The 18,802-nt window shown below is 37.8% G+C and overlaps 2 protein-coding genes across 7 annotated transcripts; one reads left to right on the top strand and one right to left on the bottom strand.

Annotated features, from left to right (window-relative positions):
• The first annotated feature begins 308 nt into the window (after positions 1 to 308).
• LOC115739400 (protein ROOT PRIMORDIUM DEFECTIVE 1-like) lies at positions 309 to 9,325 on the top strand. Of its 6 annotated transcripts, XM_048272376.1 has the most exons (7): positions 309 to 324; positions 544 to 636; positions 1,058 to 1,185; positions 1,651 to 1,701; positions 4,600 to 4,651; positions 6,563 to 6,809; positions 6,889 to 7,219. In XM_048272376.1, the coding sequence occupies exons 3-6, from the start codon at positions 1,069 to 1,071 to the stop codon at positions 6,745 to 6,747; spliced, it is 405 nt and encodes a 134-aa protein (XP_048128333.1). In that variant the 5' UTR covers positions 309 to 324; positions 544 to 636; positions 1,058 to 1,068; the 3' UTR covers positions 6,748 to 6,809; positions 6,889 to 7,219. The 6 variants fall into 6 exon arrangements, with proteins under 6 accessions (XP_048128333.1, XP_030528327.1, XP_048128332.1 ...); XM_030672467.2 differs by lacking the exon at positions 309 to 324 and having other exon boundaries at positions 389 to 636; positions 6,563 to 6,807; positions 7,014 to 9,325; XM_048272375.1 differs by lacking the exon at positions 309 to 324 and having other exon boundaries at positions 389 to 636; positions 6,563 to 6,807; positions 6,984 to 9,325.
• A 7,659-nt stretch (positions 9,326 to 16,984) lies between these two features.
• On the bottom strand, positions 16,985 to 18,589 carry LOC115739447 (transcription factor MYB92-like). The gene is made up of 3 exons (XM_030672547.1): positions 18,371 to 18,589; positions 17,964 to 18,093; positions 16,985 to 17,863 (listed from the first exon to the last, which is right to left on the bottom strand). The coding sequence occupies exons 1-3, from the start codon at positions 18,501 to 18,503 to the stop codon at positions 17,110 to 17,112; spliced, it is 1,017 nt and encodes a 338-aa protein (XP_030528407.1). The 5' UTR covers positions 18,504 to 18,589; the 3' UTR covers positions 16,985 to 17,109.
• Between the last annotated feature and the right edge of the window lie 213 nt (positions 18,590 to 18,802).

Below are 18,802 nucleotides of genomic sequence, written 5' to 3'. Positions count from 1 at the left end.
ATGTGATATGCACGAAATATCAACTTGTCGAGCCAACCCTCTCGTAACACTAATATATCGGTCCATGCCAACATTGTCTTTTTTTTTTTTAGTAGACTAAAAGCTACTCTTTATACTTGAAAATGGAAAGATTGAGAGTTCGATTCTCAGCCTTCTCGGGGCTAAGGATGAGGACTCATGAGTGACGGAGCAATCTTTATATTATTTAGAGATTATATTGAATGTGTACGAAAAGTTTATGGATCGTATTAAATAAATTAAAAATTCTGTCAAAATCTAAAAAATCATTTGTGTATTCTTTCGTAAGAACCCTGATTGCCCTTTTCGCTAATTTAAAATACGACTTATTTTTTATTTTATTTTTTTGTGATATTGCAGTGCAGCTTCTTCCTCACAGCGGACCACGACTGACGCAATCGACGCCACAGGCCAGCCACCGCGCGTCCATCCATCTCATCGCCGACGGCCGTGCAAACAGGAGGCCCGGCGAGTCGCAGCCTAGGAGCGCGATTCTTGCTCTCTCCACGCTTCACAGCCAGTAGATTGATTCTGTCGCATCCTCGCGCGTCGAACGACGCCTCTGTCCGAAGCGTTGAGTGCTCGACGCTGACTCGCTCGACTCTTCACGCTGACCAGGTCCGTACATATCACATGGGGGTTTTGCTTTCTCCGGCTACTCAGAGCTCCGACTTAGCCGCTCATGTTGCTCTCAACTGGGAGAATTTTCTTGCTATGGTCCTTTTAATCTTCTTCTCTCTTGCATATCGATAGATGTTTGGTGAGAAAGGGGCAATATAACTGGTGAAGATCATGAGATTGGTAATGGATTGGCTAAATCATATAGTTTTCTATGCTCTGTTCAATGGGCATTGTATATGGACATCCAATCTTGTTTCCATTCATTTCCCATAATATTGTCGATTTTTTTATAAGCCTGTCTTTTCTACACGACCTGTATCCTTAATAGTTCCTGGGATTCCTCTGCAACTGACTCATCGTTCGTGACGAAGATAAACCTTTTCCATCTCAAAAGCATTGAATTGTATAATCTGTGTAGGTAATGGAACCATGGAGGCAAATGTGGTGCATGATGATGTAGAGATTGAGGAAGAATATGTCTTACTTGATCTTGACTCTGTCCATGGGCAGTTCGACATTCCGCCAAATGCACCTTATGTCTTATCTGTATGTGTTCAGACTTGCAAACTTAAGTCGTTTAGCAATTTTCTGGTTTTCTTTCTGTGCTTTGTAAACATATCATAGCAATCAGATATTTGGTTTCTACGTACAGCTATATTGAGTGCTTAACCAAAATACTGAGGTCCATGATCTATGATACAATAATCGTTGGATATACAATGTGCTTGAACCTGCAATAGATGGAACATGCTATTACTTGGCAGTAGTATGTGCTTCCACTATTGAAGTTCTACTATCGTAAAAATCATTTGATTGAGATTTGAAGCACTCTCCAACCGACCAAAATGCTAGCAGGTTCAGTTGCCTTTTTACAGTCATAGCTGTCTCCTTTCGAGCGAGAAAATTTTTTCCCTTGATCATCTGCGTCTTTTTTAGTTCCTCGATGAAACTTACATTCATTGCAGCTCATCGAGTCTAATTCTTGATCCCCTCATATTTTCTGTACTGCAGGGTTTGGACACATTGAATCCCATATTGGTCATTGGTAACAAATTGAAGCTGGTAAGCTCTTTGCCTAATTTACAATTTTTTTTTTTTGGGAAGGGGGGGTGTGGGGGGTGGAAGTTGAGATATGAAATTTTGTGATGCATAGTTTCTTCCAAGAATCTTTACTTTCTAGTGTTCCAGTGTCCTAACATATGGTCTAGTTTTTTATGTGTCATAAGCGTTGCATAACATGCCTCCTCCTTCCATTCCTACATGCCTTCCCTAAGTTTATCCAGAGTTAGTACATGTGCAACAGTAAATAATGAGGAAATCATTGGTATGTTAAATTATTTGCAGCCAGTGGAATATGAGGCCCTGAATCTGTAACATCATCTCATGTTCAATAATGCTTGTTGATTTATTTTGTTGCAAAAGTAGACCTGAACCTATGTAACAGTAGTTGTGTCGAGAAACTTAGTATACTGTTCAACATATGATTCATTCGTCATTCCTTCATGTTAGATGTGGTAAGTTAATGCACCTCAACCTTTTAAAGCAGAACAACTTCGTTTAATGTGATTAATCATTGAAAATTCTGTCTATATACTCCAAAATTCATGTCTCTATCTTTACTTTATAATGACCTGGCAGGTGCGAGACATAGCTGTGTTGATCATAATAGTCAAATTGGTTAAGTTCTATACCTAGTCTCAGCAGCAGATTCAGTTATGTATTCAGACAAGCAACATCGATCAATCAAATGTGAATAACTCAAGACATAAATTCTTTGGGTGAAGTGGTTACAAAGCTGGACATAATACTTGCATGTCAGATTGTCTCGTGCCATAAACTGGCATTATTATCTAAAACTTTGTCCCCTGTATAAGGTTTATGTTGCTTGTTCTTAATTTGAAATCACTTCATTTGACATTTTAGTAGCCATTTCTGGCATGTTGGTGATGGACCCTGATAGGATTGAAAATGAGTTGACAATGGAACTATTGAAAAGCTCCGGGAAAGTTAGGGGCTTGTTTGGTTTCATTTGAAGGACACAATTATGTGTTGTAAATACTTTCATAAGATTATCTTTTACATAGAGACAAAGTTTGCATGCCCTTGAATAAATTTGTTTGTTTCACGAGTAAAAATTGAAACCGTTCATTATTTGAAAGCAGAAATTTTCACTTTTTAGAATCAAGAAATTATTTGTGTTGAATTCTGAAATCACAGCAGAAAAAGGGAGAACATATGTACTAGTTCATCTGCAATGCATGTATGTTTTGTAAAAGTATTGGAAGAGTTAGTGGTTTATCTATGTTATTGCCCTGCTTCATAGCAATGATTTCAAACTGGGGCCGGACCAGCAGGTTCAATTGGTTGGATCGGGAACCAGACCATGATCCTGTCTGGTTTTTCTCAATTAGTTGTACTGGTCAAACCCAGTGTTGATCTGGTTCAACCATTTGACCTGGTGCACTGGCCACTGGTGTGACTGGATCATCGACCCAGTATTTTACTTTGTGAGAAAAAGTTGATGAGCTGAGGCAAGAATGAATCGACCCACTGACCACTTGTGGATGGAAGAACACCTTATCCATTGGTAGACGCTCATGAAGTTGTAACTCGGCATAATAAACACACACACATATTTGTGTGTGTATAAATGTATTAGTATTTTTTGCAAACGTTATTGACCCAGGTGTCAAATCGGTTGAACAAAAAACTAGAACCCATGCTGGTTCTTTGACTGGTCCAAGTGTAAAGACACTGCTCCATAGATGACTTTATGCTGCCATTTCAATTATCTTTTCTAAGTTCAGTGTACTTTCGTTTAGAAAGAATAAAGTAATCTTCTTGTTTTGTTATCCTGAAACAGTTGAAAAATATTTTTTTACTTATAGTTGATATAACTTGGTTAGATTACCCGGAAAAGATGTTTTACCTTGAATTGAGAAAGAAACCAATGAGCATTTGAACATGTACAATTGTAGATTGGAATGATTCTATACAAACATGTATTGTTTGGTGTAACCAAATATCATCGTCACTTGATAATTTACAAATAAAAAAAATTAATTTTAATTTAAAAAAAAACTCTAGAAAAATGAATCTGAGTACTATTTCTTTCTTTTAGTAATTTGTGTCTAATTTTGCGTTTGAAGTGTGTCTGAAGCCAAGGGAGAGACCTAGAGTTGTGAATTATGAGGATGCAATGTTGTCTGTTGAATGTGATTGTACTGCGTGGGTTCCTCCTTTCAAATATCATGCTAGTGTTATGTTAATGGGATTTGAATGTGGATGTGCCACAGTCTCACAGTGTCTGATTCATCTATGTAAATGTGTACAATGTGAAGTTTATATGTACATATGTTTTTTAGCAGAACTTGTAGATGTAAAAGTACATTCTCACTTTGTAGACTGCAATATTTGCTTGTAGTCTTCTGTTTTCTATTGTGTTCAGTTGTTGTACTTAAATTGTTACCTTTTCTTCTAGATTTTTCAATTAAAGTTTACTTCAGTTTTGTTTTAATGCAGACATGTGGCATGTTTCTTCCCGATATGAAGATACTTTTGTTGGCAACCCCCCGTGTCCTGTCATTTTCTTATTAAATGGTTATATGTCCTGTCATTTTGTTGGACATAGTGTTAGTATTACCTTGGTTTCACAGCAATAATTGTATTGAAGATTTCGCGAGTGAAACTCTTATTGGGAAAACATTCAGCTTTGTTGATATCACTACTTTGTTATTATTCGCCCCAATCTCTGGAATTCTTATTTTGCTCTGTTTCTGAGTTAATTGTTAATTTTACTTTTGCTCTAAATCCATTTCGTAGTTATGTGTAGAGTACTGCATGAAATGTAAATTGTACATGATTTTACTTCCTTAAGTATTTTGATGAATATATGTAATTGGGAGATTGCACGTGGACTTGAATTTCGTTGCTCTTAACTTATGCTTTCCTTTGGTGCAGATTGGGCATTATGAGGAAACAATAGGAACATGTATTGCTCTTACCGAAGAGGGTGAGTCTCCTTTGATTTAAATTTATCACGTATCCGTAGGTCATGGCAATAATGAATGACCTTTAATTTGATAAGAGAATCTTATGTCCTAAAAAATCATGAGGGGTTGCATTCGCTCTAGTTTCGTGGCTTTCAGGAAGATTGGTATACGGACATCTTTAGGGTGTTTTAAGATGCCAATTACAGTATAAAAGGAGCTGTGAAAGCAAATTTACTATTTCTTTTAAAAGGCAAGGGGAATTGGAGAATTACTGTTCCATTGCTAGTTATTAAAGATAATCCATTGCAAACTGAAATAGCATGTCAAAAGAGTTGTTCATTGAAATTCTACGTTTAGTGCTTCCATAATTGACTTCCTACCCATCATCGTTCAATCAAGAGTTAAGTTCATTATAGGCAATCAAGAGTGCTGAGAGCTTCTTTGTTTTGCATTAGGCATAAGTGAAAAAATACATCTTTTGCTTTCTCGCCAAAATTTAAAATATTACCTAAATCTTAGAAACAACATCAACATCAACATCAACATCACTTTTATCCCAAACTAGTTGAGGTCGGTGGTCGATGAACCCAAAAATAAATAAAATAAAAGCAAGATTGATTGAGGGAAAAGAAATAACTATATGAAAATAAAAATATATAAATATATACAGGGAAAAAGGACTAAAAAAGGACAGTCTGAAATATAGGAATTCTGCCCATCCACAATGCTAATAGCTTTCCTCCACTCTGTCCTAAGATAGACCGTACGCCAATCTATTTTCCACTTCATTAAATCTTGTTTTACTACTTTTCCCCAGGTAAGTTTCGGCCGACCTCTTCCTTTCTTTATATCATGCTCTCGGAAACAAACTTCTATTTTTACCGGAGCATCTAGAGATCTTCGAAGAATATGCCCAAACCATCTCAATCTATGTTCTTTCATCTTTTCTGTCACCGGTACTACACCAACTTTTCATCTAATTTCTTCATTTCTTATCTTATCCATCCTTGTATGAGCACACATCCACCTTAACATCCTCATTTCCTCTACTCCCATTTTATGCTCATGTTGCCTCTGTGCTGGCCAACATTTAGCTCCGTATAGCATGCACCATTATAAAGAAATATATGCAAATATGGGTCAATATGTATATGATGCAAAAGTTTCATTTGTTGAGGGTTAAAAAGGACGAAAGTAAATGCATAATGAGATGTAGATTAAATTATAAGGGAAAAGTTAATCCAGACACGCTCTGAATTTTAGCGATGACGTATGATCAAGGAAGTTTACTTTCTTATAATGGGAAAAGAAAAGGAAGTTTACTTTCTGCCGTGGTACTTCATTTTAAAGGAATTGAACTCATTTTTTGTAAGCTTTGTATGGCTCGTATATCAATAGCTACCTTTCTCTCCAGTCTCCACTACCTCTATGTCTAAAAATCATCTTTTCCATTCAAGTGTCATGCTTAATGCTATTCATTTCCAGATCTTTGTTTCTTGCAACTATAACACATGCTTAGCTATTTCTGGAGAAATTTAGGAATCCAGGACAATAAAGCCGTTTCTGCAGTAAGTGGGACAGTGTACATGTGCTCTGTTTCTTATTAAGTACTTGACAGGAGCTAATGTCCTAAGGTTTTCTCTTGAACTTTTCTTTCATTGTCTATAGGCCTTGGCTTTCCCTAGCCTCTTGATCTATATTACATTATCATCACAAAATTACATCTTCTTGTTTATCTCAAAAGCACCTTAGACGAGCTTCCTCATCTTATCCTTTAATTTAATTGATTCAGCTCTAAAGATTAAGAAAGGCTGTTGACTGTTTGTGACAATGTTAAAATGCTCCAGATTTTCTTTATAAGGGAAAGCAGTCATCCTCATCTTCTTAGAAGTTAGAAGGCATCTAAGAAAGGACATGTATGTTCTATGCAGGTACTTCCCCCATCGTTTCTGAAGAGACAGGACCATCTGAAGCGAACAAATTCTCTGGAAAATCTAATATGGATCCAAATCAGTGTCCCAGCAAGCAAGTAAAACCAGTTGCCTGCATCAATAAGATTCTCAAGTTCAAATTATTGGTAGATACCGATGTTCCTGATGCAAGTACTCAGCCATGATAAGAATTTTCAATTAGTCATCAATCACTTGGAGAATTGGTTGTCTTGTGGATATGTTAGGTAAGTCTTTTACTTTAGTATTTAAATAGTTTAGTTTTTCGTTTTGTCTTTCTGTTCACTTCTATGTTGTCTATAGTTAGGTTATATCTGATTGATCTACATCTTTCTTGTGGTTAGCTTCAAGCACCCAATGATGTAGCTGATGAGCAACTCTGTGTCCAAACATTTACTTGCAGTAACTTTTTCAAGATTGTTCCCTGGTAGAGGCTTCTGGAGATAAAGAGGAGAAGAATGGGGGGTTCTCTAGGACTCAGCAATCACCATATTATTATCTGAAATTATTGGGGAAAACTCTTGGTCAGCTCTTCATGTCCTTGTGGATGTTTGTTACTGGGGTGCAATTGCTGGTGTAAGCGCAGAGCTTTCTTCACAAGCTCTTCAAAATAAAGGACTGGTATGCTTAATGGGATCACTAAGTAGGTAGACAAATCTTGAACTTTCTATGTCAGGATGAATTGGAAATTCATTTTTAAACCCTCCAGCTGCTGCTGTTCTGTATTTATGACTACTAGAACCAAAACAACCTCTGCACAGTATGTAGCCTCCAGGGCCAGAGACCCCACATTCGAAAAGCTCATGGAGAAGTACAAAAACCTTCTTAAAGTGGTTGCAATTCAAGACCTCATCCTTGCTTCCAGCAACCCTTCATCATCAATTTCATTGGACTTCCTCAATAGGCTCTCCCAGAAGCTCCACTTGAATCGTGGTGCTGCCTCCTTCCTCCGCAAATACCCCCACATCTTCCAAATATTTTATGATACTAATGAGTCTCAACCCTTTTGCAAATTAACCGATGCTGCCATTGAAATTGCCTTAGAAGAAAGTCAGGCAATCAAGGCATCGATGGCCCTTGTTGTGGACCGATTAGTTCACCTTTTATTAATGACTCCTACAAAGTCTTTGCCACTCCGTGCTATTTTCAAGGTCTGGAGGGAGCTTGGTCTCCCAGATGACTTTGAAGATTCTGTTATTTCCCAAAATTCCAATCTCTTTAGACTTTGTGATGGTCATGAACCAAATACTCATATCTTGAAGTTGGTCGACATTGTTCCGGAAAAATATCATCTTACAGCAGCAGTTGAGAATTGGAGGGTTACTGAGTGTTGTAGGGAAGACAGTCATGTTGATAGAACCGAAATTATGTTCAGTTTCAAGCATGGTTTTCCTCCGGGAATGAGATTGAGCAAGGACTTGAAGGTTAAGGTTAAGGAATGGCAGAGATTGCCCTATGTGGGGCCATATGAGGGGATAAGGGAAAAGAGAAAGTCTAAGGCTGCAATCATGGCATTGGAGAAACGAGCAGTTGCTGTGGTTCATGAATTCTTGAGTCTCACTGTGGAAAAGATGGTTGAAGTGGAGAAGATTAGTCATTTTAGAAATTGGTTCGAAATAGATATGAATATCAGGGACTTGTTCTTGGATCATCCTGGGATATTTTATCTCTCGACCAAGGGGAAAACACACACCGTGTTCCTCAGAGAAGCTTATGAGAGAGGATGTTTAATCGACCCGAATCCTGTTTATGAGGCAAGGAGAAAGCTTCTTAATTTAGTTCTGTTGGGACATCGTGCATTTTTTTCTAGTAGTCCAATGATAGGGGATGCTAATCAGAGCAAGGTGGGCGAGTTTCGAGGAAAAGAATAAGAGTAAAGAAACACAAGTTTTACTGTAATTTGGTAGATCCTGTCCAAGGAGGAGCTGCCTCGCCCTTGTCCTTTCGTGTTTCTGGTTATAAGTTTAGAAACATAAAAGGATGAAGAAGCTAAACTATGAAGTATGGAAAAACAGTCAGCCGATTAGGGTGTCTAAGAGGTTGGGTTTGCCAACATTAAGTTTCAGAGATTTAGATATTTTGGCGTTTCTGGGTATGGCCTGATAACCTCCATTCACTTCTGGTGCCCTATCATACACAGTCTAGATTCATCTGGAGTAGCTTCTTGCTGATGATGTATCTTCTGGGCCTCTGTGTCAGTTCTGGCAATCAAATTCTAGAATCTCAGGTGAGGCCCGTGCATATCTGCATGTCTCCAGGATGCGGGACATTTATTTGCCATTATGCACAAGCTTATCAGGTATTATTAAGTGGGCATACACTTATGCTGTTTTGTGCTGTTTGTTCTTTACTTGAATGCAGCATTGTGGTAGGTATAATGCTAAAATCATTATCTAGTTGTTAAAATTGTCAGATTATTGAGTTCCAACATCAAAAGCTGTTGCTAGTTTTTGTTATTTTAAGTTTCAATTGTGGTTCTGATAGTGGCGCAAAAGAATGTATAAAATGTTTCTTAGGCCAGTGAGGGTCTTTTAGGCATTGTCAACTTTCTTCTTGTTTCCTGTGGCCCTCTTTTCTTGCAAATTGTGGCACTAATCAAAACTGAGAACAGTTAATCATACTTTCTTGTTTGCATCTTTCCATCTGTGAAACAGTTAAGGGCCAATGGTTATGACTGCTTATGTTATTGAACTTTATGGATTATGCCCTTCGGCTTGAATAAATGTAGTCTTTGATGAGTGTTTTACACATTATGGGCCTTTGGGGCCTTCTTTTTCATTTCATTCAATGAGCATGAATAAATCAATCATAAAGCAACTTGCTTGGTTGGTCATGAATAGATTATAAGAATTGTTTCTCTTGCAACCATACTAAATATAGGTATGGTTAAAACAATTTATGATTCTGAATTAGCAACACTGAAAATGAGTATAACTGCAAAGCAGGCAAAAGGAAAGAAAAACCTCTGAATCTGCAGAATCTCGTGCAGTGTACTTTGCTTCCGCATCTCTAGTCAATATAATCTACTCTGGATGTCCATATCATTTCTGCGGCGTCTTCACGAGCCGCATCCAATTTTCTATTTCTTTATTATTACATTATGAAATGGCTTCTTTTGGATCAAATGACACATTGGATTCTGTTATCGAAGATGTGTCTGTCCTGCCCTAATGCCGACTTGTATTTCTACACTCTATGTCTTGCCCTAATTTCGTTTTCACACAAGAAAATTCATTCAGGGTTCATTTGACTAATATGTCAGATTAGTTCAGTTTCCTTCTGTTACTGGCAAGTCGATCACTTGGTCCCCTCTTTTCACTCCTATTCATGTCATTAATGATTAGAGCTGATTCGGTATTTGCACAGAACTTGCTAAGTTGCCGTGGCCCGGTTATGTTGAAATTCCGCTGTCTACAGATTCTCATGCCGCGGCACCTATTTTTGGAGCAATATCAGCTAGTCCAGGTTATTGTTTCCCATGGCTCTGTCCTAAATGTTGCAACAAAGACAGCCCTGAAACTTTACAGTTCTCGAAATTGGAGGGCGTTTCTCATGTTACTATTGCTTTCTTGTTACCATAGTGCTATGGCAGCGCTTCGTGTGGCTGCCGGCCCACCGACTGCTATTCCAAGATTGGAGAAATCGAATGGTGGTCTTAGCTCATCGATTGATCTTGAGGAGGTAGTGCATCTTTTAAGTAGATGGCATTTTTCCTTTACTACAAGGATGCTTTTCAAGTTCTTTGACGCCCCATTTATTCACCACATATAATTCCATGTTGCTTCCTCCGTATCTCTAGCTGGCTCGACTCAATTCAAACTTTTCCTCCCAAAAATGGAATCTCTTTGACTCTTCTGACTGCGACTTCAAGCTGGCCCGCATCATATCACCATCACTAACCCAAATTCGTCGTTGCCTTGCCTCTGTCTAACTTATGGTCAAACCGTAGCCTAACCTTTGCGAACCAGCTCTCGTTCTTTTGTGGCTACTTAAGTTTTTGTTCTTTCTCATGGAACCTCACCAAAACTTCATTCTTTCTACAGCAACGACAAAGTCTTGGGAGGCACACCAATCAAATCAGCTTTGAATTCAAACGAATGACTTAAAAGCTTTTGGTCAACTTTTGATTAGAGAATGCTGTAATAATCAAATCATGCTTGGTTAATCTCTCTCGATCTTTTCGGACCCACAAAAAAAAAAATTATTATCTCTTTGTCTTTTACAGGGATACAAAGTCATGAAAACCCATCCAATAATGTGTGGGTCTTGCTATGTCAATTGGTCTACATTGGCCACATTGGAAGCTTGACCAGCATGTACTCTCGACGCTAGACTTCAAACATACATGGCGAAGGCCCCCCCTCGTCATAATTTCTGCACTACGTGCTGTCGATTTCCCGTCACTATTGACAATGTTGTAGTTTGTCGATTATCTCATTGATCGACGGCTTCTGTTTTGATCAAATTTTGTTCTTGTTGACCGAGTTCACTACTTGTTGATAATAAAGGTTGGTCATTTTTGGATCTGAACGGATTCGGAGATGCTAAAACCTTTACCAAAGGAAAAATGATAAAAAAAAAAACTGAATTGGGAGCCAATTTTGGAGGGGGTGTGGGTGTCATCCAACACAAAGGGTTGGTGCTACATTTAGCCTTCATGGGGAGAATCTTAATGCACCAGACTTACAAATGGCTGGACTTATAAATGATGAGATATTGTTGCTGCAGTTCTTTATCTTATTGCCTTGACAAGATTGACCACATTGACTTTTAGCAAGTTTTCCCTTTTCCTTTAACTCTTTTCCGCAACACCTCGACATGGAGATTTACTAAAAGTTGACTAAGCTAACCAGTCATGACCCTTTGAGTTCAATTATGGGACACGGAATCTCTTAATCTAAATCCGTCAAATAAGAAAGGAGAAAAAGAGAACATTTGAGATAAAGAGGAGCATCATTTCCGCAAAAGGAATCCCATCCAAGAAACCCATCGACATATACTTCAAAAAGACAAATTTTAATTCTTTGTACGGAAGGAAGAAAATATATTTAATTTAACCAAGTTAAGAGAGCGATAAATGTATATATTTGGCGAGAACCTGGATTTACTTGGCTTAAAGGCATAATTGACATTCGGCTTTATTACATGTCTAGAAGAACATTGCATAATACATAGTTCTATTGACATTTTTTTTATGGAGATAAAAGTAATAAAAAGTTGTTTCGAAGAAAATTTATGAGTAGAGTATTTCAAAATTATTCCGTGGAGTCATCTTTCATAGATACCAAGAGTTAGCATTTTAATTAAGTTAAAAAAAACTGAATTTTATGAGAGACGGCGAGTTTTTACTAGTGTAGGTTAGAACTAAAAAACAAGCCATTTTTATTTCTCATAAATAGGAAAAGTGATAGAAGGATTACAAAAATAGTTGAAAAATACAAAAACATAAACGGATGCATGTTAACGTGAAATATAGGAAATAAGAAACTTGGAGGACTGTGCCGCATTATTAGCTCTAACGAAGCTTAAATAATTAGCCTTTTTGCCCTCCCAGGCTTCACGAATGCATCTTAGAGCTCATCAAGGGCACACATGGCAACACTTCTGCTTCCGAACAGATGTTGATTTACTTTTTTTACTTCTTCAAGTGGCTCCAAAATTATTTCTGGAGCAAAAACAATATTCAAGAAGTAGAAAAAATGGAGTTGTGTAACCAAATATATTTATGCTCTAGAAGTTGTCTTATTCAATGGCTTTTTGCTCTAGGAGCACTTATGTAGCATAAATTCTATTCCAAAAGTGTTGTCATACGCGCCCTTTATAGTTATGATTGAATCTATTTTTTTTTTCTTTCAAGATAGATAAAATGCCCTTAAAGGGTTTCATATTTGCATAGTTTCCTTCAATGTAGTTATTTTCCTATTATGGTTTTCCTTCGAATTTAAATTTATTGCTATGTAGAAAATAAAAAATAGTCTCTTCTTTATCATTGCTATTGTAACTATTGTCACTCCTACCCCAAAGCTTACTTTTGTGGTGAAATTGTTATCATTCATGAGAGTGTGTTAAAAAAGTTGCTTATATTAAAACTTTTTCTAGATTCTGCTTGACAATTAACTCATGAATTTGCTCAGCAAAGTGGAAAATGCCTTCAGCTAGCCCACTTAACAAATGATCAAAAAGAAAATACGCAATATTCCTAACGATGAAAACTCGATCCTACATAAAAAAGAAAAAATTTGAAAAAGACTGGAAAGTAGATAAATTTGGGCTCCACCATTTTTAAATTTCATTTGAATAGTTAAGGACAACTTTGTCTCTTTGTTGAAAATGGGTGGATTTAGTCATATAGAAATTGTATATAGCCCCACCGTTTCTTTAATCAAATATTGGCCATCCACAATAAGATTAACCGGGTCTTTGCTTTTTCGTTAATTGCAAGATCTTCACGGTCAATCCCTTGTTGGAAAAGGAAGCAATATAATCCCACCTAATTAGTGAAACCAAGAAAGTAGTGGCATCATCATCATCATTGGAGTTCTTTTCACCCTCTCTTTCAATTGCATAGCATAAATTATTTGTGTGCATCCACGTTTTTTCTTTTTTTCTTTTCTTGGTCAGAGTACATCCACGTTTACTAAATATCACTCTCGCCCACCAGGAATGTTTACCCTCTTTCACATATTTTATGAAATTACTTATGTTCTTTGTAATAAACAGTTAAATAATCGTTCAATTCTGCGTACTTTTCTCCCTTTGGAAAAACATGTTTGATTTAATTAATTTTTTTTCCTCTCTAGTTAATTAGAGTGCTAAATGTCAATGATATGAATGACTCTCAAAAGTCATAGGATCCACCGCCTCTTGAGTAAAAGAAGGGCAATAGTAAGAGAAGGACAAACCTATTAGAGGTTGACTTTTATGTTTAAGTGGGTTTTAAAAGCCAAAGCCAAAGCCAATTATTTGGTGAAATTCAAAATTTATAGAATAAGTTGTGCCAAATGTGTTTACTTTTCTGACTTTCCAAAGGAACAGTTGTCTTCACCAACATGGACATGTCTGATGTGTATGTCCATGACAATTGAAAACAAAAGAATTGCCTAGTTAATTGCATTTGTCAAAATCAAAGAAGTCATGATCATACATGTTCACAAATGTGCTAGCTCTTCTTGATGGCCTAACTTTTTTGGTTAATCTTATCTCTTCTTGTAGGAGCATTCCTCATTTTACCTAGAAAAAGACCATTGATTTCGGGAAGATCTCATCTTTCTTCTATTGCGTGGTTCTCTTCTAAATTAAATAAATAGCGTTTATCTAATAACGCTCAAGTAGAATGAAGAACCCTCAAACCATGTCTAGAAAATATGATTTCTATGCATTTTGAATAGTACATATGTGATTTTCAACGTGCAACCAACATTTTTCTAGTACTTCTAAAAATGAAAAAGAAAGTACATGTACAAACTACTAAATCTTGTAGAAAAAAGGACAATTGTCCAAAAAATCTTAAATCTATTGTACGATAACCAATTCAGTCCTCAATCTCTCACTAGTGCCAATTTAGACCTAAACATTTTGACAATTTGTCGATTTACTCCTAAACCGATTATTTGGATATTTGGTCAGAAGAATTACATTGACAAATCATCAAACGGTTTGAGATTAAAATGAAAAATAATCAAAATATTTATGATTAAATTGACATACTTAAAAGATTTAGAATTAAATTGGCAACTCATCAAAATGTTTAAAATTGAATTGGTAAAATTAAAAAGTTTAGAACTGAATTGGTCTCCGTACGATAAATTTATGACTTTTAGGACAATCTTCCTACTGAAAAAAATGAATGCGACGGCACTGTCTATCATTATATTAAATGTGATCTTAACACTACAATGTATGCAAATTACTGTTGATGTCAGTCAAATGATATCCTCGCTAGTATCATTTTCCTTCATACTTGGGAGACAAACATTGATGCATCCACTTTACCCCAAAAAAAAAAAAAACATTGATGCATCCTGTGGATTCATGCCAATACATCTGGACCACCGGCCCCATTAAATCTCATGTCCTTTACAGTCCATCAAGTCTAACGTGGGGAGGCCACGTATCGAATTTACTAAATAATTTTTGTACTAAGAGGAGTTTGGTAAATCCTCGGGAGTGGTGACTCCATTCACTTTGACCCGTCACTGCTCACTTGTTTCCTTGGTAAACCCTCGGTAAAAGAGATGGCCATTGATATATAATGTTGACCCGTCAGTGCTCACTTTTTCTTCTTGGAGCTTGAGCCTCACATGGAATAAAAGGCCATTTCATAAACCATAGAGAGCTCAAAATCTTAATGGATAAGGGAAGTAGTTTTAGCTTAATTTACTCTCTAAAAAGATGACACATTCCTAACCCATGTTGAATTAGAGTCTCCAGAGATTTACTTCCCCGGTTGTGTTGTTCTATGATCTCAAGAAGATACATTGAATCAAGTGATTGAGGAGATTCTACCCCTTTTCTTTTTTTTTCCCCCATTTTTCCTGATTTGTTACTTGCTGTTGTGTGATAATGAATTGAGAGGGGAACAGGACATAATTTCATCCAAAATTTTGAAAAATTTGAGACAAATTGTGTAAAAGAAAACTTCATGTTTGTTTAAGAACCATGTTAGAGTAATTTCTCTATCAAGTTCTGTGTGTTGACTTCGAACTCATTTGGAGCAACATAAGGAAAGAGGAGGTCTCTTAACCTTGAGAAGGGGATCGGTTCAAGGTTGATTAGGCTTCGGGTCAAGCGAACTGGAAATCTACTCTGTCAAAGTTGATTTCCGATATTTGGAATGAAGATCTGAACCACTATGCTTACCAAAGGCTTGGGGACGAAAGGGCTTAACTTTAAGTGATATAACTATAATTATAGGAGAACAATGTGAATACTTTGTGGCAGAAAAGTTAAGGCATCGATAGATTGTCTAAGATTCCTATGTTCAAAACCCATCTCCAACCTCTCTCTGTGACTTTGAGAGAGAGAGAGAGAGAGAGAGCTAAAACTGGTTAAACCGACAATTCTCGATATAAAACTGGAGGAATTGAACCGGTCAAAACTGGTTTCCAATTTTTTCATAGAAGCTCTCAACTTGACATCTCTGTTGTGTAGCTTCTCTTTGAGCCTCAAAAAGCTTGCTTGGTCCCATATCTAATCAAATTGGACTTAATCAATTGACATAATTTCATTGGGGCCAGAGCACAAGACAAGAGGGTCTTCCATTTAGGCATAGCTTGGTCCCTATGTAGTGTCGATGAACAATGAAGTATAATTTTGTACTGCTTTGACCTATTCATGTTTTGTGTTACTCCTTAATAGGTTTGGTCAATCACTTAAATATAACATTTACAACATTATACAGATGTTAATAAATTACACATACTGAAATACAAAGTCGTGTGTTATTCTACGCCATTTATTTTTGCGTCAACCATGAATTTTTGAGGTAATAAATGGTGCATCATCCCCTTCCTAAGCTATCTGTGTAAATTATTTCCATATTTACCAACATCAGACAATTATTTTTGTTTACTTCGAATGTGATCATTCAGATAAAAGAAATCAAAAATAATTTTTTCTTCGATTTGAAGTAGGACTAAAAAAAAAATGTGGTAGGAAGATGACCAATGTCTTTGAGCTGTTCAGAAAACTTTGCCACCCTTTCTTGATTCCTACCTACTTATGGGGTCCCTCTTATCATTGAGAAATTTGAGAATCCTTTCTACGTCATTGCTTTTGACATCTATAAATTGGTCAACTCTCTCTCTCTCTCTCTCTCTCTCTCTCTCTCTCTCTCTCTCAGTTTTTAGGGATCTATAGGTCTAGAACACAAAGAAAAGATTATTGCTGTCTCTGCTGAATGGCAATGTCAAGTAAAGATCACTATCACATGAAAATGGAGTTTTGGGAGGAGTCTCACACATACACACTTCCTCCAGAGAAACAGAGTGGTTGGATATGTTGCAGGTGGAAGATTCGGTGGAACCTTTGATCTTAACTTTATATTACAGATAATAAAAGCTTAATTAGCGATAAAACCCGGTTTCCTATGTGTGAACACATGAATTGGATTCATCTTCTTCTTGGATTCTCCTGATCTTCAACGTATTAATTTCATCTTTACCATTGATATTCTCACCTTGGTTTCGTGATAATCTTGAAATTAGGTTGTCGGTCTGGTGATTCGAGATCAACTAACGCCGCATACGGAGGACAATTTCATTACCCTATGTCAAGATGGCGTAAAACAGATTATAGTACTTGTAAAATGTCGAGGACGAATTAACCTATCTGATCCGATATCGCTCCCTCCTTGTAGAGAACATTCATACAGTCACTGTCAATTCGCGTCGGTATCAACACTGCTCATGGAAATGAGTTTTTATTTAGTAATATACGCTGTAGTATACTTAATCAGGATGTGAAACACTGTACTAAGACATTTATCATACAAACGCATGACATGTATCTAAAGATCTAATTACACAGTCTCACGAAAAATTGAAATCGTCGAGGAGGTGGTCTGGCCAGATGGGTGGGACAGCCCCGCCGTCGCCGATGAAAGTGTTGGTGAAAGAAGTCTCGGCGGGAGGAGACGGCGTCGAAGAAGAAGGAAGCCAAGGAGAATTTGGTGAGTTCTCTCCTTGACTGAAAATTGTGAACTCGCTAGCTTGGACCATAGGGTTATTGTTATTGCTGTTATGATGGTCCTTGCTCAGGTCTGTCTGGAAGCTGCATGGGTTTTGTAGCTCAGGCAAGTGGGCAAAAGGATAATTATCATGGACAGGACTAACTGGAGCATTCCCAAACAGTGAGTGAGCGGTTGCTTCTAACTGAGAAGGTGATGGTGATGATGATGAGGTCATTATTTGGTTCTCTTTGATTGAGGCAAGAGCATGCAAGAGCTTCATGGCCTCCACATCATCTGTGAAGACGTTGTTTGAGGTGGCGCGAGCGAGAGAGACTGCTGGTGTGGGTGGCTGAAGAAGGTAATGGAGGTATTGGAACTTGGCGATGGCCTCGGCTTGGAGCCTCGCCTGCTCCTCGAGCGAGTGGTGGTCGATGAGCTCCTTCAAGTTGACCAGGGCGAGGAGGTGAGGGAGGCTTGAGAATATGTCGGTTCGAGGCCGGTGGGTCATCGGGTCGAACCCCATCTGGATCAGCTTCTTCTTGAGGTGGGTGTTCCAGAAGTTCTTTATTTCGTTATCCGTCCGACCCGGTAGGTGACTTGCAATAGCTGACCACCTTCTCAAGTTGAAGAAAGAAACAGAATTAGGAATTTGTCCAAATAGAATTATAACATGAAAAGAACACAAAATTGTTATGGGAGTTAGTAGATTATTACTTGTTGCCAAGAATAGAGTGGAGATTGAGGATGGTTTGCTCTTCTTCAGGGGAAAATTTTCCTCTCTTGATGTCAGGCCTCAGATAGTTGGTCCATCTGAGTCTGCAACTCTTGCCACACCTGTTGAGACCTGCCAAGAAAAGTATGAAACCAATGACCCATCAATATGAATTGTGATGGCTTGAAACTTAACAAAAACTGAAGGAATAGACCAAATAGAGACTTCTCCATTCTCTTTATATAACTTCCAAGAAAGGATCTGTGTGTAGCGGATACATCATGTGTATATGATCTGTGTGACCGCTCGATCGACAAGTGATCAATCTGCGTGCCACCACGGCATGCCGTGCAACCAATAAGAGAGAGAGAGAGAGAGAGAGAGAGAGAGAGAGAGAGAGAGAGAGTACCGGCAAGCTTGGGGAGAGCTCTCCAGCTGCCATGGCCATGCTTCTGGATGTGGTTGATGAGCTTCTGATCTTCCTCAGGGGTCCATGGACCTTTCTTCAGTCCACTTTCGTCGCAGCAAGGAGACCTCCCCATTGCACTATGCTCTGTCTCCTTTTTTGCCCTTTTTCTCTTCTGTGTTTTTGTGTCTCTCTCTTTTATCTCTCTATGATTGGGGGGATTTGCCTCCCTGAAATCCAACCATAACTGCAGCTTCCCTATTTATATAGACCTGACCAGTTAGCGGTGTCCCCTCCTCTTGTGCAGCAAAGTAGATGATGTTGCCACGTGGCCTCCCCTCATTAGCTGCTCAGGGGCTTATTCTGCAAATATCTTAATGAACTCAGTTTATTCGTCTGGGATTAAGTCCATTCGTACGGTTGATCGTAATTGAT

This window comes from Rhodamnia argentea, chromosome 11 (genome assembly GCF_020921035.1).
Source record: "Rhodamnia argentea isolate NSW1041297 chromosome 11, ASM2092103v1, whole genome shotgun sequence".
NCBI lineage: Eukaryota > Viridiplantae > Streptophyta > Magnoliopsida > Myrtales > Myrtaceae > Rhodamnia > Rhodamnia argentea.
The sequence above is the reverse complement of the archived record's forward strand: the minus strand, read 5'-3'. Positions and strand labels throughout refer to the sequence as shown.

Bases quoted from the DNA above. Each gene is read 5' to 3' on its own strand.
- LOC115739400 (XM_030672467.2), top strand. From the start codon at position 7,258: ATGAATTGGAAATTCATTTTTAAACCCTCCAGCTGCTGCTGTTCTGTA.
- LOC115739447 (XM_030672547.1), bottom strand. From the start codon at position 18,503: ATGGGGAGGTCTCCTTGCTGCGACGAAAGTGGACTGAAGAAAGGTCCA. The intron at 18,094-18,370 runs GTACTCTCTCTC...TTTTCTTGGCAG, and splicing joins AGCTCTCCCCAAGCTTGCCG to GTCTCAACAGGTGTGGCAAG. The intron at 17,864-17,963 runs GTAATAATCTAC...CAACTTGAGAAG, and splicing joins CACTCTATTCTTGGCAACAA to GTGGTCAGCTATTGCAAGTC.